The 27,189-nt window shown below is 45.3% G+C and overlaps 1 protein-coding gene across 18 annotated transcripts in view; it reads right to left on the bottom strand.

Moving 5' to 3' along the window:
- The window catches only part of adgrl2a (adhesion G protein-coupled receptor L2a), a 92,537-nt gene that overhangs the window by 18,394 nt on the left and 46,954 nt on the right, over positions 1–27,189 (bottom strand). For 10 of the 18 annotated variants that reach the window (XM_077024346.1, XM_077024348.1, XM_077024353.1 and 7 more), the window contains exons 4-16: positions 24,456–24,565; positions 21,356–21,370; positions 19,313–20,113; positions 10,087–10,398; positions 9,612–9,715; positions 8,895–9,080; positions 8,506–8,544; positions 5,963–6,146; positions 5,508–5,630; positions 3,743–3,948; positions 2,930–3,103; positions 2,510–2,719; positions 654–874 (exon numbers count right to left, since the gene is read on the bottom strand). In XM_077024346.1, coding sequence (XP_076880461.1) covers positions 654–874; positions 2,510–2,719; positions 2,930–3,103; positions 3,743–3,948; positions 5,508–5,630; positions 5,963–6,146; positions 8,506–8,544; positions 8,895–9,080; positions 9,612–9,715; positions 10,087–10,398; positions 19,313–20,113; positions 21,356–21,370; positions 24,456–24,565 — 2,685 coding nt within the window. The remainder of the gene's footprint in view (positions 1–653; positions 875–2,509; positions 2,720–2,929; positions 3,104–3,742; positions 3,949–5,507; positions 5,631–5,962; positions 6,147–8,505; positions 8,545–8,894; positions 9,081–9,611; positions 9,716–10,086; positions 10,399–19,312; positions 20,114–21,355; positions 21,371–24,455; positions 24,566–27,189) is intronic. The other 8 variants (XM_077024351.1, XM_077024350.1, XM_077024354.1 and 5 more) reach the window with 3 other exon arrangements.

Consider the following 27,189-nt stretch of genomic DNA (forward strand, 5'->3'; position numbering starts at 1 on the left):
GTAAAAGTACCCAGGTGCTCTTGTCTGTGACCTCCGGCAGGAAATATTGATTATCTAAATTAGTGCAAACTGATACCGTGCTAATAGAAACCGCAGGAGACTTGATATTTGCAAAAAAAGAATCAGAAAAAAAAATGCACCATTAAAACAAAACATCTTAAAACCGGAACCCTCGGTTTCTACTAATAGACCTACACATTTGTACCGTCACATGAAAGAAAAAAAAAACAAAAAAAGCTTAAAGTTCGACCTGTTTTATGCACATATTAACATGTGTAAGGAGCAGCCCCTCCCACTTCCAGAGTCCAGACGGAGCTAAAACACCATCATTAATCTGGGTAAAAGGCTTTTCCCATGAACCACTTGTCTTTGTTAGAGAGCATTTCACAAACAAGAGGTCACCAGAGGCTCTTTGAGCCAAACGCACTAACAGAGCGATGAAAACCACAGTCACTTCAGGTGTTCTCTGAAGGCTTGGTGAGTGTGTGCATGTGCGTGTGTGCACATGGGTATGCGTGCGAGCACACGCGGGCATGCGTGCGTACGCTTGCGTGAGCTTAAAGCACGTCGGCGATAGGCCTGTCTCAGATGGTGAACCACGGTGAAGAACACCAGAACGACTCCTACAGAACCGGGCTTGCATGTTCACTTACGCCTTCTTCGTGCCGTAGCTCCTGAAGTCCACGGCCGCGGAGACGCCCACGACGATGGCGGGAAGGAGGTAGCCCGAGACGTAGTAGTACTTCTTCCGTGAGTATTCGCTCTCAAACACCTCCACCAGCATCAGGTAGAGCTGGACGCCCTCCAGACACATCCAGGAGAAGGAGGCCAGGAAGAAGTAATGCAGGATGCCAGCGATGATCGAGCACCCGATCTGAAACACAAGCACACGCTTTGGTGGGCTGTGACGCTGCTACTGGTAATGGCCCGGTTCCCACACACTCTAAAGCAGACTCTATTCTTTCTCTGACAATAAAGAGGGAGGGAAAATGAATAAAATCAAAGAATATCTAAAAAGTAACACCAAGACATGACAATGATGAAAGAAAGTTAATACAGTGCATAGTAGGGGTGACCTGCAATAGTTGCTGATTCGACTATAGTCAACTATACCCCCTAGTCGACTATGAATGTCATAGTCGAATGTACCATTCTAACTGCATGGGGGTGCCCAAGGACGCTGCTAAGCATTAGTTGTTACATGAAATGTTTTCGTTATATATAGCCTTTTGTCAAATAAAATCATCCTAATTTCGGTTAATAAATATTTTAAAATGATGTGTGCGCATTAACAATAGGCATCTTCCTTACTACACATTAATAAATCACACCCTGCAGTTGCACAATCCAAATGAGAGGAGTTGAACACACTACAGGTAGTCAGCATCTGCCGAGATTATAATGGCTACTAAAAAAACTTCAAAAGTGTGGGAGTATTTTGAAAAAGATAAAGGTGAATCAAACAAAGTAAAGTGCAAGTTATGTCATCAACGTCTTCCATTTCACACGACAACAACCAAAATGGCGAAAAAAAAACCAGTTCAGCCGTTTGTCGTTTCAGTCGTGTCGTGTCGTCTTGTCAAGTAGGCCTATAAACATTTTTTGTTGTTGTTTGCTTTTTAAACCCCATTACTTGAACCTTTACTTATATTTTTGCTGTTGTGTGGCGATTTAAAAAATATTTTCAGGCAGGCATATTTTATTTAAAATATTTTTGACATTTTACATAGTGACTATCTGACAGTTCGATATGCGCACTGATGGTGACTTTTTATTGTTAATGTTCTCTAACGTTTCATTAAAAAATAAATAAGTAAATAAAAGCTGAATAAAGCCAACCTACCATGTTGATTCATTTATCTGAGTGTTTTAAGTTTTCACTTTGAAGTGGAAAAAAAGTCCTGAATGAGAACGGGATCCAGTTTACGGTTCTCTAGATTTAAAAAAACCCGATTTGACTATTAGTCAACTAAAGGGAACATCTGACGAATCAGATTCGACTATGAAAATCCTTAGTTGAATACACCTCTAGTGCACAGTGTAATAACGTAATATTGCAGCATATTGGTCTGAGCAGCGCACCAGCTAACTGCATAGCCGCAATACAGGTAACTGGTGCATTGGTACACTAATGGTCCTTTAGAAGACTAATCCCTACGAAGTGCTTAGAGACAATTATAGGAAGCAGTCGTAAGTAAAAGTCCCGCAGGACAAAAAAAAGAAGCAGAACTAAAGAAAACAGGTGAAAAAGCAAAAACAATGTAGGATCAGCAGTTGTGCTTATTTATATTGGGAGGGTAAATCTGATCTAACCAAATGAGAGATGAGTAAGCGTATAACCGAACTGCTGACCAGTGCTCGCTGCTTTTCTGTAGTAGCGAAGACTACAGTTGAAAAACGAAGTCAGGTTCATTTTGGGTTTTTTTTTTGGGGGGGGGGGGGGGGGGGCGAGTGGTGAGTAGGAGAGGTAACCAAATCCCAAAGCCGATAGCGGTATCTCCCAACGTACCCTGGGCTCTGTCATATCGACGCCAATTAGGAAGATGAGCTCAGCGATGAAGAGGTTGATGCAGAGGTTCTTGTGGATGGTGTTCCTATCGCTCTGCAGGCCGCGGAAGAAGCAGAAGGTGAAGACGCAGATGGCCAGGCAGACGAGGGACACCACAATGCCCACCCTGGTGATGACCGAGAGGAGCAACGTGTGCGCGCTGGTCGGGCTCTGGTGCAAGGCATGTTGAGGGAAAAAGACACATCCGTTTATCAGCTGAAGAGACCCGGCTCGCCAAGCCAAAGATACATCACGTCTGTCACAACCATCTGCTGGCTCGCTAAAGGCTACGAAACATAGACTGTTTAATTTATGTTCAGCATAAGAAGGAAGGCGTTAACTAGCCGCTAGTATACGCCGCCGAAGAGCGCCATATTTTACCGATTCTTCCTGGTGAGCCATGAGGACGGCGAAGTTGGTGAGGTGGTTACAGGAGCAGGTAGTGTGGGTTCTGTTGGAATCTATGAGCTTGCAGCCCTGCGTGGACCAGTATCCCATCATGCTCCTCTCAGAGTAATTCCAAAAGGAGCAATTTGAGTTGAAGTAGTGTTGCATCTGAAGGCAGGGGGAGAAAGAAGATAAATCCCCAATGTCATAATGCACCCCTAAATTGCAAAGCTTTCCTTCTTCCCCTTGACAAGCTAATGATGCATTGCCCTCGTAAAAAAAACTCTAAACACTCAGTGTGCAGTCCCATTGCTAAACAACTGAGAAATCTAGCATGGGGCCATTGATTATATGAGGTGCTAATAGGGAGTATAATGGTTTTGAGGCATGTCTGTGAAAATCACACAATTACTTTGATAGAGAGCAAAAATCAAGCTGCCACCTCCTCTGGGAGTACTTCTGACAACTTTAAAGGAGAGAAGATAATTGGTCCTCTGGTAATTTCATCCCACATTGTACGGCTAATCTGGGAGTTAATTTTCCAATCGAAAAAAAAAGGAAATTGCATCATTTACATCCTAATGTCGACGAACGAATTAGTATTCATTAAGAATTTCGTCTAGACCCCCTAATAATCACCAGTTCATTGTTAGTTAATTTCATGTTCGATGGCTTAAACAAACTGCTCCATGACCTTGCGGGGTGTTTGGAAATGGGAGAAAGTTTGGCATGTTCCTTATCTCTCCTGTGAAGTCTTGCATTCCCTGCTGCTCTTCAAACCCATGCGCCTCATCAGCGGGGACTCACGTCGATGTGCTCCAGGGTGAAAATCACCGGCTCCGTTACGAACACGCGACTGGACTCCTTGTTGATTGAGGCGGCGACGATGTCGGAGTTGACCGCCACGGAGTAGTTGTGGCCGCTGGCCTCGTTTCCCAGCTTGATGGTGGCGTTCTCTGTGCTCAGGAACTGGCCCAGGTTTCGGTACAGAGCAAAGACCAACTTGGCAATTCCTGGGGAAGCGAGGAATGTAACAGGAATGACAGAGAGGCAAGATTAGTCTCCGTATGAATTTTTCATCGCCTTTCAATTACATGTTTACGTGAGAATGGGTCAGATTTTTTTTTTTATCCAGAGTATTTGTTGGCACAATAGCAAACTATGTTTTCATAGTGATAGATTCATTTCTCCCTGTAACAAAGCTAAACAACCTCCTACGGACAGGAGCAGTCAATATGTCGAAGTGTAGGCGTTAATGGACAGCCAGGTGTACAACATGAATGAGGGTGGGTGAAGCCCTAAGATGAATACCCACACAAGCACAAGCAGTAGTAGCATTTGAGCAAAAACTGCTCTTGGCCACGAACTCGCAAAATATGCAGAGTCATGAGCACTGTCCTAGCATCATTAATATGACTAAGAGACTTTAGACTGTCTCATCTGAAACCATTTTCAAAAGGGTGCCGTCTGTCCTGATTCTATGGCTGAAATCAATACGTTGGTCTGCTATGTTCCTGCAAAGGATAAAAAACACACAAAACAATAAATCCCTGAAAAAAAAAAAAAACTTCACTCCACAGAAACAAAGGCCTTACAAGGAAACAAATCTCTCTTTTAAGAGCAGACACTAAATCTCTCGCTATAGATGACCAAGTTACCAAAAAAGAGAAGGAGAAAAACAGCAGGAAGGAGAGAAGACAGTCATGAGCACTTAGTATGAGACAAGACAGTTATCATTACAGATCACCGGCGTCCTGACTGACCACCCGACTACGTTCCAGCATCAGGGAGCTGCACAAACACAGCAGGGAACTGGAATATACTGTGTGCATATTTTAAATCTTTCACAGCTTTGCAGACTAGTGATTCACAATGGCAGAGATGAGATTTCGTAAATGTGTAAGTCATTTCCTCTCAAAGCAGCTTCGCCTAACTTTTTTTTTTGTTTTCTTTTTTTGGGGGGGGGGGGGGTGTCAGAGATTCTTCATTTGTCTAAAAACACCAGGCATTAAGTCTATTTTCAGACAAAATTACGCTGTCAGTGGGATTTATCTACTGAAAACCTTTTAAGCCTCACGGCCAGGAGTCCAGTCTTGTAGGTAATCCACTGATAGCCATTAGCATGTAATAATGTGTGCTATATTGCGCGCGGTGCACAGTGCGTGAATATGCGCTCCTCTTCATGAGCATTAATGAAAGCTCATTCATCTCTTCCGTTAATATCAGAAATGCTTTATGTAAGCATTATGAGGCCCTGACCCAGTACCCTTCAGGTAATGCTCAAACGTCTTTTTTTCCCTCTTTACTTGCAGTATGAAACGACCACCCAGAGGTGGCTGAAATATGCTGTACGCGGCACGCACCGAGACCTCCACGCGGCCAGAGTCGCTCAGCTTGGCCCGCAGTGGAAGAGCGACGGCAGCTACCTTCACCATGGTTACGGCAGGAGGAAGGAAAAAAGTGCCACTTAACACTCCTCACGCTCTATAAACACTTCTGCCTGGGAGGGTGTGTGTGAGTGTGTGAGCATGCATGCAGGATTGTGCGAGTGTACGCGCGCGCTGGGGCTTACCGTTCCGACTGTTCAGCTTAACAGTATTGGCGGACAGCTGGATAGAGATACCACCCTTGCTGCTCTGTGGAAATTTTAAATCCTGCACCTGGTCATCTGTGCTCAGCACGTAAACATAAAGGACTGGGTGGTAAGAGAGAGAGAGAGAGAGAGAGAGAGAGAGAGAGAGAGAGAGAGAGAGAGAGAGAGAGAGAGAGAGAGAGAGAGAGAGAGAGAGAGAGAGAGAGAGAGAGAGAGAGAGAGAGAGAGAGAGAGAGAGAGAGAGAGAGAGAGAGAGAGAGAGAGAGAGAGAGAGAGAGAGAGAGAGAGAGAGAGAGAGAGAGAGAGAGACACAGAAGGTGCAGGGAGAGACACACAGACAGAATTCATTTCTGTAACCTCGCCGTCAGGCTGCCACGTGCCCATTTGTATTACTTACTCAAATCACCCGTGTGGCGTCCGGTGGAATCACTCACTTATATTGCTGGCCGGCATTTTCACGATGGCCGGCGGCATGAGGTTGTCAGCTAGCACGAAGGCTCCTTCCTCCAGGGTGTCCAGCAACATGGTGGCCGCGTGCATCTGCTCCGTGCTGTTCATGCTTCTCCAGGCCTTCAGGGCCTCCGGGCGGAGGAGGTTGTCCACGGTGTCCACGATAGCCTGCGGCCACAGGATGCACGCGGGGTCAGTGCGTACGACCGCTCCGGAGGTCACGGGTCAAAGGGCGCGGCTCACGCCCGGTGCATATGGCTTGTGGCGGCGGACGCGAGCCTGTGCCTAGACGCTGTGATTGGTTCGTGTCGGACGGGGTCATAAATATGTTTTCATTATGGTACATCCCACCCGAAATAAGCAGAAGCAAAAGGAATAAAAACCATTATGCATGTACCGTGCAGTGTGGAAATTGTTGAACAGTGATAGATTTCCTGGTTTTGGCTGTGTGCTCCAGAGTATGTCGCATTTGAAATTAAGTTGAAGTGTAGCCTGTCAGCTTTAATTTAAAGGTATTTACGTATCTAGTGTGTACACAGTGGTCTTTATATACATGTCCCCTCTTCCAGGAGACCAGAAGACATTTGGCAAATTACTTTAGTTCTTTGTCCAGTTCTTGATCACAAATCCTTTGTGAATGTCCGGCCCTGCCACACGGCCTTTATGCATTTCATGCTTGTTCCATGGGTTTTGGCAGGCGGTCTTATGTGAGTGAAATGTATACACAGAGGGCTCCGGTCAGGGGATTCGCCCCGGCCACGGAGTCCGCTGCGCTGTTTAACTGAGAACGGCTTGTTGGCATCAGCGGGACGCTGGAGGTCACTGCCCTGCTGCCTGGGGCACCACCCCCTGAGTCTGGAGGCGTTTGGTCGGATCTGAGCAGATGAGGATCTTCTGTACACTTCACAATTCACTGCTGCTGCCGTCAGCAGTAATACGATAAAAAAGACAAGGGTCCCAGTTCCACTGGCGGCTATGCGTACCCATGTCACTAGCTTTCACCAATCAGGTGATGTGCCTTTTTCTGCATGTTTTAGCAAGCACAGCCTCTCAGGTCTCGCCGGTATTTTACATTTTGTGGTAAACTCTGAGGTCACGCCACTCTATTCCTCTGCTCATGGTGACCTTTGACCCGTCTGTGCCTATATCCTAGATACTGTTTCTGATCTGTCCAACAGTTTTTCCTCATGACTGAAAGCCATCCTCTACTGTGGTTTCCATAGTCAGCAATATTGTTTGCTTTTACTGAGATCACCAGTGTGTTCTTGCTTCTTAGCAATCAATCAAACCCCTCTGACACACCTAACGCTGTGGTGATGGGTGTGATTTATTCTGGGTTTCTGGTCTTGGCCTGATTCTCTGGTTTTGACTGCTTTGGTCCTCATGTTGAGAAACAGTAAAAGGAGAGACAGTAAAACAGTAAGAGGATCCAGATGCAAATCGCACATCCAGAATCAACCTGAGATATTTTTCTGGTCCTGCATCTCCTCAACGTGCAATACAACAACACACAGCTGACCAAGAGATCACCTGCTGTCTGCTGTCCAGAATGTCCAAATACTTCTACACACACACACACACACACACACACACACACACACACACACACACACACACACACACACACACACACACACACTTAAAGATGCCATATTTAATAACCTCATGTGTTTACATAGATGTAAATAATCTCAAATTAAAGCTGACATTTGGCGCATCCTTCATCGTTAGTGTTTTATTCCAGTGTCCTGGGGCACGAAATTACCACAACAAAAATCATGTCACTATCTAATTAGTTACAGACTGCACTGTAATCATGTCTCAGGTCTCTTCTGATGCCCCGATGCCCAACCTTCATCCTCTCAGCCATATCTACACGTGTACGGCTCTTCTCTGCAGTCTTAGACATCAGCCTCCCAAATCACTACATGCTGATTAACTCCGTCCCACAGTGCACTCACTCCTCTGAAGAACCCTGGACTCTAGCCGCCAGCTCTGCTGAAGATGCTGTGTAGATGTTCCATAAGCAGAGGTCAGAGCTTTGAGCAAAAATCATCTTTTCATGATCTCAGCTCTAGCATCAAAACAGGCATCTTGCATCATACTTTAGCAGCCATTCAAATTCAGCGCACCCCTCCCCCATTACAGTGCAAGGTCACGTGACATCAAAGCGCAAAACAAATAAACAAATGCTGGCGTTAGCATGAACCTTCAGGAAAGAAACAGAGATAAATTAAAAACTGAACAAGGAAGGCGGGTGGGGTTGGGGGGGGGGGGGGCGGTCCTGGGTCTTGGTTCGGGCTGGAATGAGATTAGTAACGGCAAATGATTCCAAGCCACTGAATGCAGTGTGTGTGGTGTGAACAGAGAGAGCGCGGGCAGAGCGAATGCAGCAGGAGATGGAGAGGATGACGGGGCAGGAGCGCGGGAGCATGCTGCAGACAGGAGAGGTGGAGGAGAGGTGGAGGAGAGGTGGAGGAGGGAGCGTGGAGAGCTGCGCCTTCACAGGCGCGTGGCTCAAGTGTACCTTCATATACGCCCTGCACGTCCTTTCTCGCTTTTGAAGCTTTGTTGTTAGAAAGAAGAAAGGAGAGATCAAAGAAAGAAAGAGACCATTAGAAACCGTCATGGGGACGGGTTTCCGGGACAGCGTCCCGTTTGTGGCACCTTCAGCCACTCGGACCGTCCTGCCCGGGCTCTCTCTCTCCCACACGGTTGAAGGGTGTCGGAACAAAAACACCTCGGACATAATATTAGTGTGACTAATTTTCTGCAGCTGGATGGAGATGCGAATCCGATCAGTGTGGAGGGTTTGGCGGGCCAACTCTGCGTGCCTAAAATCAGATTTTGGGCGGAGAGGGTGCGTGAGCAGCTAGGGAAGGATCGGGTGGGCGTTTTGAGCGGGCGTGTTCCCACCTTGCCTGTGCTTCGTCCGGCTGAGTCCTTCTCGCTGGGCCTGAGCTCCTGCAGCTGAGCGTCCAGGATGTCCACCAGCTGCTCCATCAGCCTCATGGTGGAGCTGATGTCACCGGGGAAGATGGGCCCTTTGGTGTGCTTGGCCAGCTCGTTGGCCAGGTTGGCCGCGTTCTCCCCACTCCGGATCTGAAAGATTGTGGAAATTAGCCTCACAGCAGGAGGCCGAAAAAGAATATCGTTCTGCGTCCGTACGCCGCTCGCCTCTAATTATGACATCTTCATGCTGTGAGGAAATATGCTTCAGTAACAGCACCCATGAGCAATCGTTTAGTAATTAAAAACTGATAACATTTCCTGAGCGCATTAGACAAGGCTTTTTTTTCTCCCCCTGCTTTGAATAAAAGTTAATTTTGCAGGCGCATGAGGTGAGGGTGGTCCATTGTGTCTAATGGCAGCCCATTCTAACCTCAGCTAGCACCACACATTAGCCCTTTAAGAGCGCACATTCAGAAGAGCATTATCAGATCAAGCAGCGGGGCGCCCTATTGGATAGCTCAAGGCTACGTTTCTCCATCTTAGCCAATGACAGTGGGAAGCATGGATCTCAAAATTTGGCACTGGGGACTGCTTTATATTCATGACAGTGAGCTCAGCAAACTGTCTGAGCTATTAGGCACATTTGTATTGCCGGTAATGCGGAGCCAGGCCGATACAAACCTTCTGAGCCACTTGATTGACCCAGTGGGAGGTGCAGTTGCTTAGATCAGGGCCTTTGGGGTGCCAGGTCCCAGTGGAGAGCACACACAGGTAGGAGGCAGTACCTACGACAAAAGATTTGAGACTAATTATACGAAGCATTACAAAACACGTCCGCACCTCTTGCACATTATGCCTGTTGTTTAGAACATTCCCTCGCGTTTTGCTTAGCCTTACAATTTCATGAGCCAGCGGTCCTAAGTCACGGGAACAGCGGCACGCCCTCTAAAACATGGCATAACGCTCCCAAATGTTTCACCGCGTGGCGCCATTGCTTTGCCGAAACCGGTGTGTGTAATGATGGCAAACGCGGGGTGATTAGCATCTCGCGGGATACGCCACAGCACTGGTGCGTGCGGCGCAGACGCTGCTGGTGGTTTGTAGCCCTGAGGATGAACGTGGTGGGCAGGGCGTGTGGAGAAGTAAACAGGCCTACCCCTGGTGCCCTTGGGGCAGGGTCGCTCCACCACCATGCCCCTCTGCGTCTGAGGCCACAGGATGTCCCTGTGCTCCACGCTCTCGCAGAAGCGCGCGGGCGGAGGGAAGGAGTCCAGGGGAGGCGAGGAGGTGGTGCGCGGGGGAGGAGGAGCTGGGGGCTTCGGGGGCTTCTTAGCGGCCCTGGTCCCCGTCGTGGTCGTGGTCGTGGCCAAGCCTTTTTGCTGGGTGGTGGAGGTGGTGGTGGTGGTGGTGGTGGTGGTGGTCGTTCGAGGGGGCGCGGGCACAGAGGTGGCTTCTGAGATGGGTGAAGCTAGAACGGAAAGAAGGTCAAGTTGACAGTGATGTTTTGTCTGTTGCTTTTGTCGTTTCTTTTTCTCGCCCCTTCCCGGGCTAATTCCAGCTCCACTGCAAGCTGCCAGAGGATCTGTTCTGATTTCAAATCAAGATCTGAAATAAAGAGAGTCACTTGAAGGCTCGTTCTTTTTCATGACCTACATATGATTCAAAGCACAGGGTAAGTGGCGTAAGAAACAATTATGACAGGAAAACAATGCTTGTGTCTGCTGTTTTCAAGCATGCTCCGTCAGTTTTTAACAAAATAAAAGTCCCACCTGAGCACGTCGCTTTGTTGAACATTCTGCTGCTACGCCCCCACCCACCAGTTCTGAGAGAGCATATGACTAATGTGATGCCACGGGCAAAAAACGAAAACAGCGAAACAAAAGTACTTATTGCTCTGGGAAAAGAAGGGCACAGAAACATGCATTGACTACTTCTCAGCTATTTTCATATGCTGTAAATGAATGAAAATTAACAATTTTTTATCACAGGCGTTTTTGTAGATATGCTGCCATGAAAAGATACACATGCCAAACATGTTGCATGAAACCGAACGGTCAAGATCAAATGGGCATATTCCTCCTCCTCCTCCTCTTCATCACAAATCAAACATTTACTTCCACTGTTATTGTCATTTCACATATCCAGCTGTATCTGAGAAGTCAGAGTCTGAAACAAAAAACATTTTTCTTCTACTTCTCCTGTTCACACACAGCACAGCTAAATTTGATGATACCAGATGTTACATCATCAAATGAAGCTTCTTTTAGACCACACTCCTACGAGCCACTTCAGGTGGCTTCCGTATGTTTTTGACACATCATGCCAACAGTTTTCGGTGGGGTTAAGGTCTGGTATGTTCTCCATTCCACACATAGAACCTTCAATGCGTAGCTATTATTTCCACCAGTGTGAAATCAAGTTTTTACAGGGCTGTAAATTTGCATTCTATCAAAAATGACTGTTTCTGCTGACAAGCACTGATTTGCTAAATTTCATAGAGATTTGCTATGCTGTTTCCAATTCCCATTTATAAATCCCTGCCCACACTTCAGAATAATGTTGCTCTTTGCTATATAAAGTACACTTCCTGAAAACTAAACTAAACCAGCTAAATTACACAAATACTATGGAATGAAAAATCCATCGCAGCACGTTCGCAGGTAAAAGAATACTTTTGAGCATTGCTGTCGACTGGAAACTGAGACTCTGATGGAAAGAGTGCGGCGTGGCCGTCCGCCGACGGTGGCCCCACTGGGCCTACGGTGGCCCCACAGGGCCGGCAGAGGAATTCAGCGCTTCTCTCCTGCTGTGACCCGTGTTCCTGTCCGAGCGCTGCACAGCTCTGATTCAAGCCCTTGGAAAACTCAGCAGTCTCCTGCGTTCACCTGGTCGGGCGTTTGGGCATTCTGTGTGACACCGTAGGCCGCCGCCCCCTCCACCATAGGCCGCCACCCTCTCTGAGGTAATCTGCTTGTCGCTGCCAGCACTCGGTTGCATGCGGGCTCCCTGCTCATTACGCTGGGCTGGAATAACACGGGGCTCAAGGTTCGAGGAGCAGTGGAAAAATCTCTGCTATACATGATGGTGTGTGGGGAGCCGGGACTACATGCCGGGCGTTATGAAAGGGTGCTACAGAATGCAACTGAGTGAAACAAACTCAAGTGGGCGGACAAATTTGAAAGCAAAAAATAAAAAAATTAAATAAATAAAAATTGCTGAAAGGGCAGGCAAACAAAGAGGGCCATAATAAAACATGCAAATATTCAATAAGGGAGAAATAAAGGAACAAATCGTTCACAGTTGATTATGTGTCTTAAATGTCTCTGACTACAGCCTCTATCATGCAAGAATACCACATCTATTCTCCTGAATGACTTTTAGCAGTAATGGGAACACAATTTAATGTTACTATGGGCTGTGGATACAGGAGCTCAGTGACTTGCCAAACACCTCAACAGAAGCTCTTTTTTGGTGTGTGTGTGTGTGTGTGTGTGTGTGTGGGTGGGGGGGGGGTGGTGGATATCAACTAATGTTTCTTTCAGGTGCATAATGAATAGTGCCCAAAGGCAACTAACCAAATTACAACTTAGAATGGCAGGGCAAATTATGAAAATGTTGAAGTCTTTCTCAAGGTTTAGTGCTGCTTGACTCTGGCATGGGTTCAAATCCCATCTGTGCCATGTGCTGTCCAAGCGTCGGATGCTGAGGAGCACAACTAGCATCTTATTCGTCATCAGGGGTGGACTGCTGCCAAGAATTCTCCCAGCCAATACTGTTACTCTCAAACAAGGTGAATGCTGCATCTTGTGGAGCTCATCTAATAAATGAGTGTTCCGGCTGCCTGAAATTACAACAACCATATAATCTAAAGCTTTTAATTCAAGAGTTTTACTGAAACCTATAAAAGGTTACTATAAATATCACTGAAAGCTTTTTAAAGAGTGATTAGGAAAAGCACTGCCAGGGATTCATCAAGAATAAATGTCACTTTTTTTTATGATGAATCCATTAACTGCTTGATCTCCAAGATTGGTCCATTACTTCATTCTTACCATATAAACGTCACTCTTATGTAGAGAGATTCCAGTCATCAGATTATGCTATTGCTAGTTATCTATGATTACAGTTTGACTGAAACCAAGCTTGTGGTTAGCGCTAGGCACACAGCTAAAGATGATTTGCTACTGATTTCTCCAACCATAGGGAAGCTACTTCTTGGCCACAGCTAACCAATCAAGAAAAAATAATTCAACTTGGACACTCCCAATACGTTACGCATCCTTCGACCATCACCCAGAAGTCTACGGAACGTAAGGTAACGTGAGCCTGAAACTGAAGGCCCCTCAAAACAGTCAGCTAGGTCCCCTATCTAGGGTTGTGCATGCAGGGGAAATTGGGACGATCACAGCCATGGCACATTTCACAGTGATCCCAGAATTCATAGCAGTTTTTCAGTGGAACCAAGTCAAACAAACTCAAGTGGGAGGACAGAGTTGAAAACAAAAAAAAAACACAGTAGGCTAAATGTCACCTTGTCAAGTCTGCCACTCTTTAATTGACAAGAATAAAAGAAGTAATTGTGTTTCAAAGACACGTTGGCAGGCTAGGACTTGTTCAAATGACACTGCCACACAGACATCCGAGCTACTGCTGGGGTGGCATATCACAATCTTTCAAATTTCTACGTCTCTTTTGTGAGTCATGGCTAATGTGCAATGCTGTATGAGCAGTACACAATGAGAGCATTATTTATTTATTTATTATTTATTTATCGCCTCCCACAATGTGCCTCCCACTGTTTAGAGTGTCTGCCTGCAATACTGTCAATACAGACAATGTCTTTAATTTGAAATTATGCAATAATCTCCAGAGCTCTGGAATTTACAATATTCCTCAAGTCTGCTGAAAGTACATTGTGAAAATAGTGCTGGAATTATGTGATGTTTCAATTTCCATACTGATCGCACAGCTACATACGTTCATACAAACAGAAGTTATTGTAGGTATTTTTAAACGAATAAAAAATTAATTTTACTAATAAACAAGTGCTTAAAATTGAAAAGGGATGACCTTACCAACATAATTTCTCCCTGCGTGCGACATGTCTGTGTGCTGTACGAGCACTACCCATCTATGCAAGCATACTGCACTGTCCTCGCCTTTAATGGGCAGCTGGCATTTATGAATCTAGTGCACGGAGAGCTGGCTACTGGACCATATGCTGCTGTGAAATGACTCCTACTTACTGCTTAAAAAGTGATTTCAATTACATTCAAGTTGAGTCTACCCACTAAATTAGGTCATGATATGGAAATCTGGAAAACTGTGGTAAAATATATATAAATCACTCATAAAAATAAAGCAATTTTATAAGATCAATTTGGAGTGGAGTTTCCTACTATGGCAAGAATATGCTACAAATTATTGTAAAATGATTGAATTATTTGTAAATTGCTTGTACATTATTCTAACGTCCTCCATTAACACTGTATTAGGGAGAAGAGCAGCTGGCTATAAGCATTTCAAGTGTGCTCCAAACTAGCGCTTAGTGAGACCCTCTATAGCAGCAGACATTCACTCACACTCTCTTCATAGAGCACCTTGGTATCCTCTGATATTAATTTCCCATCTTTTACAACAAAGAACATTTTTCTTAAGCTCAGTAGACCAGCAAGCCTGAAATTAATATCTCTGTCGAACAAGAAACCCAAAGGGAACCTTCAATTAGCTGTCAAGGAAGAAGAGACAGGAAAAAGAAACCTTACAAGGGAAGTTTATAACAGACGTATTCATAAGCAGCTAAGATGACAGACACCCAGCACACCGTCCCCCAAACTTACTTTAATAACTGAGGAATCACCACAGGGCTCAGGTGGCTTTGATTCACTGGGAATATAAAGGCAATAATCTATGACGTGAGAGGGGGGAGCAGTGGTGTGTTGTCAGCACAGAGAGAAAGAGCGATTGGTTTCAACACTGTGGAGCCAATGCATCTCTCTCTCTCTCTCTCTCTCTCTCTCACACACACACACACACACACACACACACACACACACACACACACACACACACACACACACACACACACACAGATCCAGACTGTGGGGTGAAAAATGAAAAGTGACAGCCAGTGTATATTCTATATTATGCTTAATGGCCGCACTTATGATGTGCAGGGCTTGCTTGTTCACATGAGTAATGTGTGGCCTGTTAGCCGCGCCTCATTGTGTTCAGAAACTGCAACTAAAGTGTATATGTGTGTGTGTGTGTGTGTGTGTGTGTGTGTGTGTGTGTGTGTGTGTGTGTGTGTGTGTGTGTGTGTGTGTGTGTTGGGGGGAGGGGGTGAAAAGGTGCCTGGCAAGATCAATGCCTGGGGTAATTTGTGAAGAAGACGTGCGAATCTACAGGAGTGACATGGGGTCCTTCAGCTGCTGCTGAGTAGATTATCAAGCTCAGAGCTGCAGCCGAGGACGTCTCCTCTGATTAGCTCCTCTTTGGCGCTGTGATGAGGGAGCGTTTTAAACACTGATCTTCATCATGAGTGAAACAGAGCTCCCAGGTGGTAATCAGTCCGTAATGGAAAGTGCAACGGGAGACAGGGGGAGTCAGAAACACAGCTCAAACAATTACAGGTCTCTTCTTATTTTGGGATGTATCACAAAGCAAAGATCAGCCTCTGCAAAAGTGTTTCAAATTCACCGTGGGATGCGTTTGATGCTTCGGCTGTAGTAACAATTAACAGGGAATATTTAAAGGTGTATGTTAGGAATGATCTTCATTATTTAAAAGAGAATGTTACACATCTTTGAAATGCAGTAGTATGAGATGAATGCCCAAATGCCCATGAGATGAATGCCCAAAGCATTTCATCTTTAAGCTCAGTTTCAGTACTGGCTGGCTATCCGTTTGTCAAAAATGGAAAGCTTTATTTATGACCTGAGAATTTATTAAGATTGCATTCTGGCCCCTCATCTGTAAGTGTAGCAAATTAAGCTTATGAAAATCTTTGAAGGCTACAGGAAAAGCACCAAGATTCATTATCATTAGAGTGTGCGTGCATACAGCAGTGGTGTGAGGAAAGATCTAAAACAAGCTAAAGAGCTTTGACCTGCATAACTGGGTCTCTTTCTAAACATGACTAAAAGCACTGCAATATCATTTGGCTCAATTGCCAATTATCATGATTAGTGTCAAACTAATTTCATTAATGAGGTAGAAAAATGAGATCAAGCAGGATGCTGTGCGATGTTTTCTGCCCCGATTCCACCGACTGGACGGCACCATTACAAGTTACTTTATTTTAGGTTTGAGTTTAGAGGGCTCAGTATCAAATGGCGTATGATAAGATAAGTCTGAGTCATGTATGCTATGACGCAGGCTTCTTTCGTTATATCATGAATCATTTTAGAATGGTTGTGCCCACCAGTTAATGCTACATGGGCTACTGCAGAGAAATGATATAAATTGCATTATAATGTTTAAGGGTTTGGATAGTACATTGCATTTTAGTAAAGCACGCTCTTGGCATTCAGAATGATCCAGAAAGAAATAAGCTGTTACTCTTATTATTATTGCTGTGTTAGGGTTTGGTTCATCAGCTGCAATAAAGGAGAGGTCATACAGGGTCAAAGTCAGTGATATTAATCAGGTCAGTGGTGCACCATCAGTTTTTCTGTCTTTGGCCGAATGAAATAGACTGTAAACTCCACAGAGAAGTTGGACAGTGTCGACGGTGAGCTAGCTGACTGTGCCGTGCGTGCATTTTCCCTGTCTGTGCTCTCTACGTGTCTCACATCCCAAACAGCACAGCCAAGTGCACCAGACTTCGTTTGAACGTGTTCTGCACACGCTCTCGCCCGCGCGGGTAAGTCAGCAAATTCTCATACGCCTTCAGGCTATATCTCACTCACGCTCCGAAAAATGGGAGAAAAAGATCTGTTCCCAGGCATGTGAGCGATTTAGTCCAAACGTTTGGAGTCTGCAGTGGTGTGTCGATATGCTGAATGAAGATGTATTCAAATATTTCAGAGAACTTGTGAATGAGAATCACCGGATTCGGAACGCAGCAGTTGAATTTTACTGGAAACGATTATTCTAATCATGTGCAGATAACTCCATATGTAGATTCTGCTAACGGAAACTATAGCTATAACCTCAGTTAGCCGATTAGCCAGACTATGGGCTAATTGCATCAGTCACTATAAATAAAAACACATTAGTAGGCCTATAAACATCTGTAAGACAGGATTCAAGTATATTGAAAATTATTTATTATACTCAAATGCCTAATAAAAATAGGGCATTTTAGTTCATTAGCACTGGGTGCGCACGATATGAATGTCTTTGTTGCCATCTCCTGAGTGGAGAAGAATACCATTATATGCCCTGATTCAAACAAATCACTTTGCCTATAGTGGATGTGGTGGCATGTACTCAAGAAAAGCTCAATAATAAAGCAAAACTGAAATTAAAAGGCCCTAATGCAACTGCGTGTTTGTTCCACCTGGTCCAACACTAGTGAGGAGCTCGCTTGTGTGGCTGCTGCTGGATTCGTGAAGCTGTAATGTGCGCTCATTAAACGAGAGGCTTTCAGGTCCAGGAGCCGGGCCCCGCACTCCGCCAGGAACCTCGCAACACCTCGCTGGTGTTTGTTCCGTGGCACCGGAGCGGAGGGTTTACAAGCGGCCACGCTGGGGTTTGCCTCCATCAACAGCTGCCCAAACGCCCAGGGACGTGTCACACGCAGGGACGCGTCACACGCAGGGACGCGGCGCACGCAGGGAGATTTTCCACGTTGTTACACCTACGTCCGTGTAGCGCTCACGCAGACCTGCCACATTCCGAGAGTCACCATCAGCGTCACACCTCACACCTTGATCTTTGATGCTGCCACCCCACCCCAACCGAATTAGGAAGTTTCCAATTACAATGGCAAGGAATGTGTCTGACTGGACCCCTGCTGGGTCTGTTTTGGCTCCTACTTTTATTGTGCTCCTTTTCATTTTGCTCTTCCTCTCACACACTTCACGGAGGCACTGCAGATACGTGCTACACTCGAGACCACTGTAAACAGGCCTGCTAATGCTGACATATCAATTCTCAAATCTCCTTTGGTGTTGCTTTATTTATTTTGTGTTAAATGGCGATGGTGATGTCTGTGTTTTGTCACGGCATTTCTTTTCCCCTCATTGCTAGGCTTGAAGATCACATGACCACACAGTCACAGATAAAAGCAATAAGAATGTTTTCATATTCTGCCACTATTATTCCATGAAGTCATTATAATAATAACAACACAGGCGAGTTTTACTTCGTACGGTCTCCACATTTGAGTGCTGTACCGCACGTCTATGAAGATCAATTGCTCATTGCGATGCGGCTACTACGTCCCTGGACGTTTCAGCGATGAAGAAGCAAGTTAGACCAATTTGCTCATAGGTGAAGAGGTGAGAAGAGCTACAGAATGAGTGGCCACCCCTCCTTTCATTAATCCAATCTAATCTACTGCGTTTGGTGCATACTGATCAGCTTTCCTGGTGGGGGAGACCCGACTGCATACGCAGGTTACAGTAAACTCCAGCTGCGGAACCCGGCGCTCCGTCGTCGGTTACGGCAACCCCGGTCTGTCAGTGACAGACAATATGTTACAAAAAAAAAAGCTCGGTAAGCCGTGTAAAGTCGTTTGACCTCTTTGCTTCAGCTCAGGTTTTCAACAGCATTACTAGGGCCTTACTCTGAGGAGTGAGTCAGGATTATGGTAATTACGGTTATTACATTTTCAATGTAAAGACTATCTGACACATAGTCCGGGCCCCTTCGTCTCGGCTCTCGACAGTTAAATTAAAAACATGCTCCGCTGACGTGACCTTTGAGAATGAGACCTCTTCCTCGTAGGCTTTCTTTCCTCCCTCCCCACCCATGATGGCTGAGCCTTCGAACTGTTTGCTCATAGCCTGATAGTCAATCGGGACCCTTTACCATCGGGGGAGATTTGCACTTGCTCCCAGGCAGCCTGTGTACCTGTCCAGACAGGTAAGTCTCTAGTGGCGGCTCTGGCAGTGCCTGCTGCTTCTCTCGCGGAGGGAGGGGAGCTGGTTGCACTGCCCCCCTGGGCCTCGGCACAGGGGCAACGGAGACACACGGATCTGGTGATACGCTAAGCGAGCCGGTGATGTTGTTTACGGCAAAGCTTCCGCGGCACATCAAGCACATATTAAATACGAGAAAGGAAACAAAAACACGCTTGGCCGCAACGCTTGACGCGCAGGCCTCGGAACACCAGAGGAACGGCGGGCGCGGCTCGAATCGCGCTGGTGGTTCTGCTGCGACGTTTTCGGGCCGACCCCACGGGAGCGAGGGTGGGGTCCGAGGGGGGAGCTTACCGTGAGCCGGGTCGGGCGGTCCAAAGGCCAGGTTGTAGCGCAGGATGTAAAAGTTATTCCACACGTAAAGCTGGTTGTCTCGCGGGTTGTACTCCACAGCTGCGATGTACTGGTACTGGTTGGGGAAGTGAATATCCACGTACTGGCCCCGGCTCTGTTTGGTGTTGTACATGTAGTCGACGAGGCCCTTGCTGACCTCACTCTCGTTGTCCTCGTAGGTGGAGCGCACCACGTACAGGACCCCGCAGACCATGAAGGCGTTGGAGGCCGAGCGCTTGTCGTAGGTGGTGTCCCACGTGGCCTCGAAGCGCAGCGTGTACGGGTTCAGCTGGCTCAGGACCATCATGCCGTTGTTCTGCTCGGTGGCGTAGATGACCCACAGGCCGTTCTCGTCCACCGCCAGGTCGATGTCCGTCTTGCCGCCCCACTTGTACGGCGACGTGTCGTGGTAGTTGGCGTTGTTGATGATGGCCTCGCCGCTTTTGATGCGGGTGCGCAGGTCGAACTTCACTATGTTGCGCGTTCGCTCCTTGTTGAAAAACACGGCGCCGTCGTAGACCACAAAACCCGTCCCATCCACCCGGTGGGGCAGCTTGTACGTCGTGGTTTGTCGAGAGTTCTGGAAGTCGTCGAGGGATGAGTACTCGATGAGCATGTCAGTTCTGTATGGCGTCCAGGGCATGAAATACACCTTGTCGCCGGCCTGAAGTGGATCCTTGCACCAGGCCCCGGCTTGCTGCTCCGCCTCAAATAGAAAGGAAGGATCTCCAACAGCTTTCAGAGTTCCAGGACAAACAAAAACTAGTGACAGGGAAGAGTAGAACAGAGAACAGTCAAAAGTAAGCAAACGTAGCCCAGACACACTGTAATTAGAAGGCCAAGCAGGCAGTTTGTGTCAGCTCGATAATTGGGCGGTGTGGGTCTGAGAGGATAGGGAGCAAAACACATATACCGAAGTGGCTACGAGGCTATAGCTATTCAGCAATCGTGTGCGATAAAAAAAAGGGAGCTTGTTTTGGTGCGAAGAATCTGGATCCAAAAGTAAAGCTAAAGCAGAACATAAATGTAGAATCACGTGTGTGAAATCACGTGTGAAATCACGTGTGTGAAACTGCTGCTGGGACAGACAGTATAGCGAAGGGGAGGGGGGGGGGGGTATTAACCAGCAACAAAAATTGAAAAAAAAAAAAAGGAAAAGAGAAGAAACAATCTGTCCTGTAAATAAATGAAACTGACTAAAACACACTTGGTAAAAAAAAGAAAAGATTTTCAAAAGATTTTTTCAAAAGCAGCGTACAAAAACATGCTGCAAATGTGCATACTGAGACTTTTGGCATTTACGCGGCCTTTACGCTATACCTAAGAGAGGCTTTCTTTGTGACTAAATGGTGCAAATGTCACAACCATTAAGATTTAAAACAACATTAAGTTTTGAAGTGTTGTGCTGTTTCTTTTTTTTTTTTCTTTCTCTTTGTCTTATGTACACAGACAATCAAACGTGAAGAGAGCTGGAAGTGGCTGGGTCAGAGTGGGAAGAGTGAGAGAGAGAGAAGGAGTGAGAGAGAGAGAGAAAGAGTGAGAGAAAATGTGTGTGTGTGTGTGTTTGAGGGAGAGAACGACCAAGGGAGAACAACACTTCAGGACGTGAATATAATTGGCCAAGAGAAACCTGTTACCATGGCATGCTATGGAGGAGGCGGGGTTGGGAAGCCAGGCAGTAAGAGACTATGGCGAACAGAAAAGAGCACCCAGGAGGAAGGCAGGGGGAAACCCCTACAGGCTCCAGCCTCAACATCACAGCTAACATTTAAGTTGCAAGTGGCTTATCATATCTTTATAATGAGTCTTCCTGCCAGTGTCGCAGCTTTGCTGACCTTTACTGAATCTGGAGGATTTTTTTTCCTATAGCCTGCTAGGATCAGAAAGCCAAGAGTGGGATAAGAAAGTTTTATGACCATGTGCCACAAAGGAAGAGGGGGAAAAGAAAAAGAGAAAGAAATAAAAGAGGAGCTACAGGGAGTTTAGATTGTGTCAGTTATTTACCTTTTTGTTCCACTTCTATTTTATGCGTTGGAAGAATGAAAGGTGTGCAAGGGGGAAAAAGAGATTAACATGAATTAACTATCATGTCCATGAACACATGCAGTTAACACGTCATGAGTTAAAGGACATTACAGAGGTCTAGGTAGAGGGAAAGAGAGACTTGAGTTAGAGCCAGACACACGAGTCAACTCCCTGCCTGAGGAGGCTTGAAGGAGCTCTGGGGAGTGTGCTCTGGTGTAGACACGGCTAGCTTAACAACACGAGAGTGCATCCGAGAACCCCACAGGTAATTTTCCTAAAGAACTCAAGAGAACGTACAAACTGAAGAGAACATTACAGGGTGCGAGTCCATAACAACTCGCACCCTAAAATATTTTTTTTGAAACAGATGTTATTGAAATTATACTGCTATTGGATCGAGTTTTTAAAGGGCGTGCAGTGGAGTTTGTTAACAATAAAAAAGGACTATACTAAGAATTATTCACTACAGTTTTAGTAACTTAGCAAAACAGAGTGTAATGTATAATGGCTTAACTTTTTTTTATATATATATGGAGATTTTCTTTTAAAAAATGGTACTGCTGAGTCCTTAAGAAAATCCCCTATCAGATGCACGAATGATGAGAAACCCTCACAAAACATACAAAGAAACAAACAAAATAACTATGGGGTTCATTATCGTTTGCTACATGCACAAAAAAGGCTTTGCCCACAAACTATAACAAAGACATGTAGACGAAATCCATTCTGTTTCCATAATAAGTTGCCCAGTTAACTTTCCAATTACACAATGCAATTCTCATTTCTTTGGGCAGAGTGTTAATGCAGCACAAACAGAGGTGGTTACTCTACACGCACTGAGGCTTTACGCTACGCTAGCAAGGCAAAGCTACGCTATGTTTGTGTCACAGTAGCACACAGAACATGTGGATGTGAGCACTGATCACTCTACGCTTCGCCTACACTACACTGCACTGAACTCACATCAGGTTTGAGTACGTGTTGAAAAAGAAAGAAAAAAAAACAAAGATTAAAGATCCAATCAGGAACTGTTAAAAGAGTGCCTGGCCCACCAATGCAGAGAGCTTGGTACATGATCGATTTACATATGTGTGTTTGAAGGCCTCGTTGCTGTAGTGATTCCTGATTAGGTCTTTAACACACATAGACAAGTGGGGGGAAACTTTATTCAAGATAGCAGGTGCAAAGAACCGAGTGCAATAAAGTGCATCATATATGTCGGGGGAAGGCGCTCGAGCGTCCTAAAAAGGCAAGCAAAAGAGCGGTCAAGATGAAAGCGTTAACGTTGTTGTGGACAGCCAGCGCATGAAGGCAGGAATCTGGAAAGGATAATACCACAGCATGTGTTAAAAGGAAAAAGGCGCTCGAGACAACGATTTAAACACAGGAATTACAAAATGGGTCTGGTAATGCTCAGGGTAGATCCTTAAGACCGGACATGAGGAGACTCAAAACAGTAATAAGCACCAATGCCAAAGCAAAGATAAGTGATGCCACTTTAAATAATGTATACCATTCAAAATAGCACTACCTGGACTTTGGTTAGTTTTACCTAAGAGTTAATAATTGGCATAACTCCCAACAGGGGTATTTTCACTATACTCTCTTGTGTCTAGCTATTATTAGCACAAAGCTATAAAACTCCCCAAAACTACGGCCCAGTAAAATGGGATTTACTGTCAAAACTTGATGCATTTTGAATGTTCTCTACTCTCTGGGGTTCCCTAGGTGGGTAATGTCTTAAACGCACAGCAAAATCCCAGAGACGTTTTGGTAGATGAGAGAAGCCAGTTGAAGGATAATCTAGCTATCTAATTACCTAATGGAGCCCAAGAATCCATACTCGTAATGGAATGGAAAATCTCAAAATGGAATCGGTTGGTTTTACTTTGTTCGTTTTATTTTTTTTCGGTGTCATTTGTCTTCCTTGCTACCCAGATTACACTGCTGGGGTTTGGGCGCTCCACAGTGTCTGGTACGCTATAACTAAGGCGTTAGATGTCTGCTGCCTTTGTTAAACCTCCTAATGTCTTGGTCCCGTTGGTGGGCGTGGCAACTTCACTACGACCTCCCTGCCATGCCAAGAATGAGACTAATGATGACATTCCTTTACTTTTATGTGTCATGTATTAAGGTAATTCATTACCTGAGTCAGAAGGACACTAGATACCAAACCATTAAATAAAGAGCATCTGGCTAATGAGGAGGATTCCTGACACATGGAAAAAAATTACACACTACCAAAAGGACCTGTTGGTGACATATATACAGTGTACACTCACTAACCACCTTATTACACATGCCTACCTTCCGCCTACACAGACCAGGCACTTTACTTGGTATGACTATCTCCTGCATACATTGTATAGGTGTATAATTGCACACCTCAGCCCATCTGTAACCATATTTGTCAGCCACCATTTTGCATGTTATATAGTGGTTTTTAACCACCACACCGCTGTTAAGAGAAAACTATTTTGGTGATGAACCATTGTCAACACCGTAGTGGCATAGGCGTGATGGTGGCGTGGCGGTGGGTGTGGTGTTGTTTTGAGCAGGCCCAGATCACGCTGCTGGACTTTTGACACATGGGAATGTTCCTGCTGCGTTGGAAGTGGTCTGGCAGCCACACATACCCAGCAGCTCGGTGTTCAGAAGCTGGACCACCGATGAAGGCTTGAAGGATGGCTAACACAAACTGTGTGCGGCAACAGCTTTCTAATAAATGTTCCTAAAGTGGTTGGTGAGTGTATTTCTGTAGGTCAATTTAAAAAAACAAAAAAAAAAACAAAAACAAACAAAGACAACACAGACTGTGCTGAAAGATCTATAAAACTAACTAATAAAAAACAAACAAAGGCTCTCCAAAAGCTATAGCATAGATGATAAATACAAAAGATGATGCAGTGGGTATAGTTGAAATGGATGAAAACTGTGCTGTTTCCTAGTGATATACGTTGGGCATATGCACTATAACGCCTTTTAAGCGCTGTGTCCTTGAGAATGTGAAAATGAGTAATGCCGAACAAAACTGGGCTCGGTTTTAACATAAAAATTAATAATAATAGGTCATACTTACTATAGGGGACACACTCATACTGGACCTCTAGGTATTTGTACGTTCCTGGACAAGGGTCAGGGAAGACATCTGATCCCGTAATGACAATGCACTGGGTTCGATTATTGCACCTGAGGGAGAGAGAGAGAGAGAGAGAGAGAGAGAGAGAGAGAGAGAGAGAGAGAGAGAGAGAGAGAGGGGGAAGGAGGGAGAGAGAGAGAGATGGAATGTGAGTGTATTACAAAGAAAGAAATCACACTAGAGATTACCCTGCAAAAGTTCCCTGCGTGCCCCTATTCAGAACACCAGCTGTCAGTTGTCAATAATGCAATTGGTCTTCTTGTTGCACAGATCGATATGAACTACACAGCGATGTTGGAGTTAAAGGTGATTCAGAAAGAACAGTTCAGTTCGGGACCAGATGAAAGAGGCGGGATATTAGTGCAGAGATGCTGCCGCATGGCGTCGTGTCAGTGCGACAGAGATAAACAACCTCATCTATGATGTTCATACCCGCCAGCACATGAGTTATACGGATCTTATGTATACATCCTTCAGGCCATGCTGATTGGGCCAATGATGGATTCCGTCTCCTTATATGCCATTTCACTCTGCTGAATTTTTCACAATATGTCAAAGGGTGTAATGGATTACGCGCTTGTCCAGGGTCGATCAGCTTGGTTTTCACTCACAACAAAGATTTACAGAGGGAAAAAACAAAACAACAAAAATTATGCATTCTAATTATGGATATTCATCAGTGCTGCTTAGTTACAATGTAAATGCTGATTGATTAATCATGCTGTCTGCAGTTTTAAAAGTAGATCCCTCCCTAGAATGTTAATCTGGCTTCGAGTAAACCATGCTGTGTGCTCAGTGTGCCTGTCTTCCTGTGTACGTCTTCTACTCCTTTTGTTTTGCTGTTGATTTTTGTTGTTTTACTTTTTTGTTTTCATTCTAGCCAGGAAAGCAACAACCTTACTCTCTTTCTCTCTCTGGGCTCTGCTGAGCAGGTCTAGCCTATACGCTCCAATGAGTGAATAAATCTTAAGCTCTCATGACATCCTCTCTCACTTTGGCCACTGATGTCACAGACTTTTCCAGTGGCCACAAAACCGACGGTCATATTTACACCACCGCACTGGGCCGCTCTTCCCCCTGATGAGACTTAGCATTTTATCTGTCGTCTGTGGCCTTTAATCAATACCTCTGTCCATGGGCAAGTGCCTACTATTTCAATTGATCGCTGAAAATCTATCCAGAGTACCCTGGTGAATGTTGTAGAATGTTCTTCCCTGATTTTTTATTCCGTGTTCCTATATGTGTGTGCGTGTGTGTTTTCCTGTGTGTGCATGCACACACACACGCATGTTTGCACACATGCATTTTTGACTTTTGGGCACAGATAACAGGTTTACCCTCCAGTGCTGGAAGTGGACTATGGTTTATGAAAAAAACAGGCAGAAATGCAGCGCACTTGCTAAAAGGCAAATTGATTCCCAAATCCCAATGTGCCCATAAAAAGCAGCTCTGAAGCTATGATAGGATAAAAATGAGACTTCCATACAAAGCAGTGGCGGGTGGCTGAATTAGCCTGCTGGCATTTTCTGACCCGGCCTTAGGGCAACATTTCTCTCTGCACTTATTTCTCTTTACCTCAGCAACTCACTGTGACAATTAATTTGTCTTGTTTTCTGCATGTTAATATTCAGGATGAGATGTTTTTCAGAGGCAGGAAAATCCGGTGCACTTACTGTGCACACCATACAATATCGTACGCAGAGATCGGCGACCACAGCTGTGCACTCCTGACGGTCACGGCGGTACACAAGGACGTGCATAGGGAGAAGCCGCCTTGTTAAAACTATTTCTTATATGGAATTCTTCTATATTAAAGGCCCTCCTATGTGAGAACAGATGAGAATATCAGCATGTTTCCAGCATGTTTGCTCATATAAATGAATTATGGCGGTAAAGTTATAACACACACCTCTAGCTACAGCAATAATGTGCCAATTGGCTCTTTTTATTTGTGGTTCTACTAAAAGAGAATTGCAGTGCATTGCATGCTACACATTTCACCGTGTCATACCGCCTGAGCATTTGCATAATAGCACTTGCGAGTAAAATATAGATAGCTGTTCATGTTTAAAGATAGCCTCCAAAGAGAAAGGTTAACAAATGGCTCATGGTGTGCTGCACGGGACCAAATTATTGCTGTACAAGACTATAACAAAGTTTTACAATGACATTTCTCTTTTATAATGCAATATACTTTGTTTGTATTAAAAAGGGGGGATAAATGCCAAGCATTGCAGTATGTACAAGCATTTAAACAAAAACGCTAAACCCCTGTTTAGATTTTCAGTGATATTGTTTCATGATTAAGACCACAGTCCATTTTACTGGAGCAGAAAGTGTGTGTGTGTGTGTGTGTGTGTGTGTGTGTGTGTGTGTGTGTGTGTGCGTGCGTGCATGCATGCGCGCGCGTGCGTGGGGGTGGCTACAGTAATTTGGCGGTTTCTTCCAACGGAGACTAGACTAGAACACTTCTAAGATTTCTTAAATCACCCTAAGATAATCATCAGAAGCTAATCCTGCCATATTTGACCTTTAACGGAAACGTAGGACCGCTCTGCCAGAGTGGCTGGAGAACTCGGCAGAGCACCGATGACAATCTCCCTCTGAAATAGAGCCGTGGCTGACAGCAGAGGTGTTTCCAGAGAAGATGAGTCTGTCCTGCACATGACGTGTC

This window comes from Brachyhypopomus gauderio, chromosome 12 (assembly GCF_052324685.1).
Source record: "Brachyhypopomus gauderio isolate BG-103 chromosome 12, BGAUD_0.2, whole genome shotgun sequence".
Classification (NCBI taxonomy): domain Eukaryota; kingdom Metazoa; phylum Chordata; class Actinopteri; order Gymnotiformes; family Hypopomidae; genus Brachyhypopomus; species Brachyhypopomus gauderio.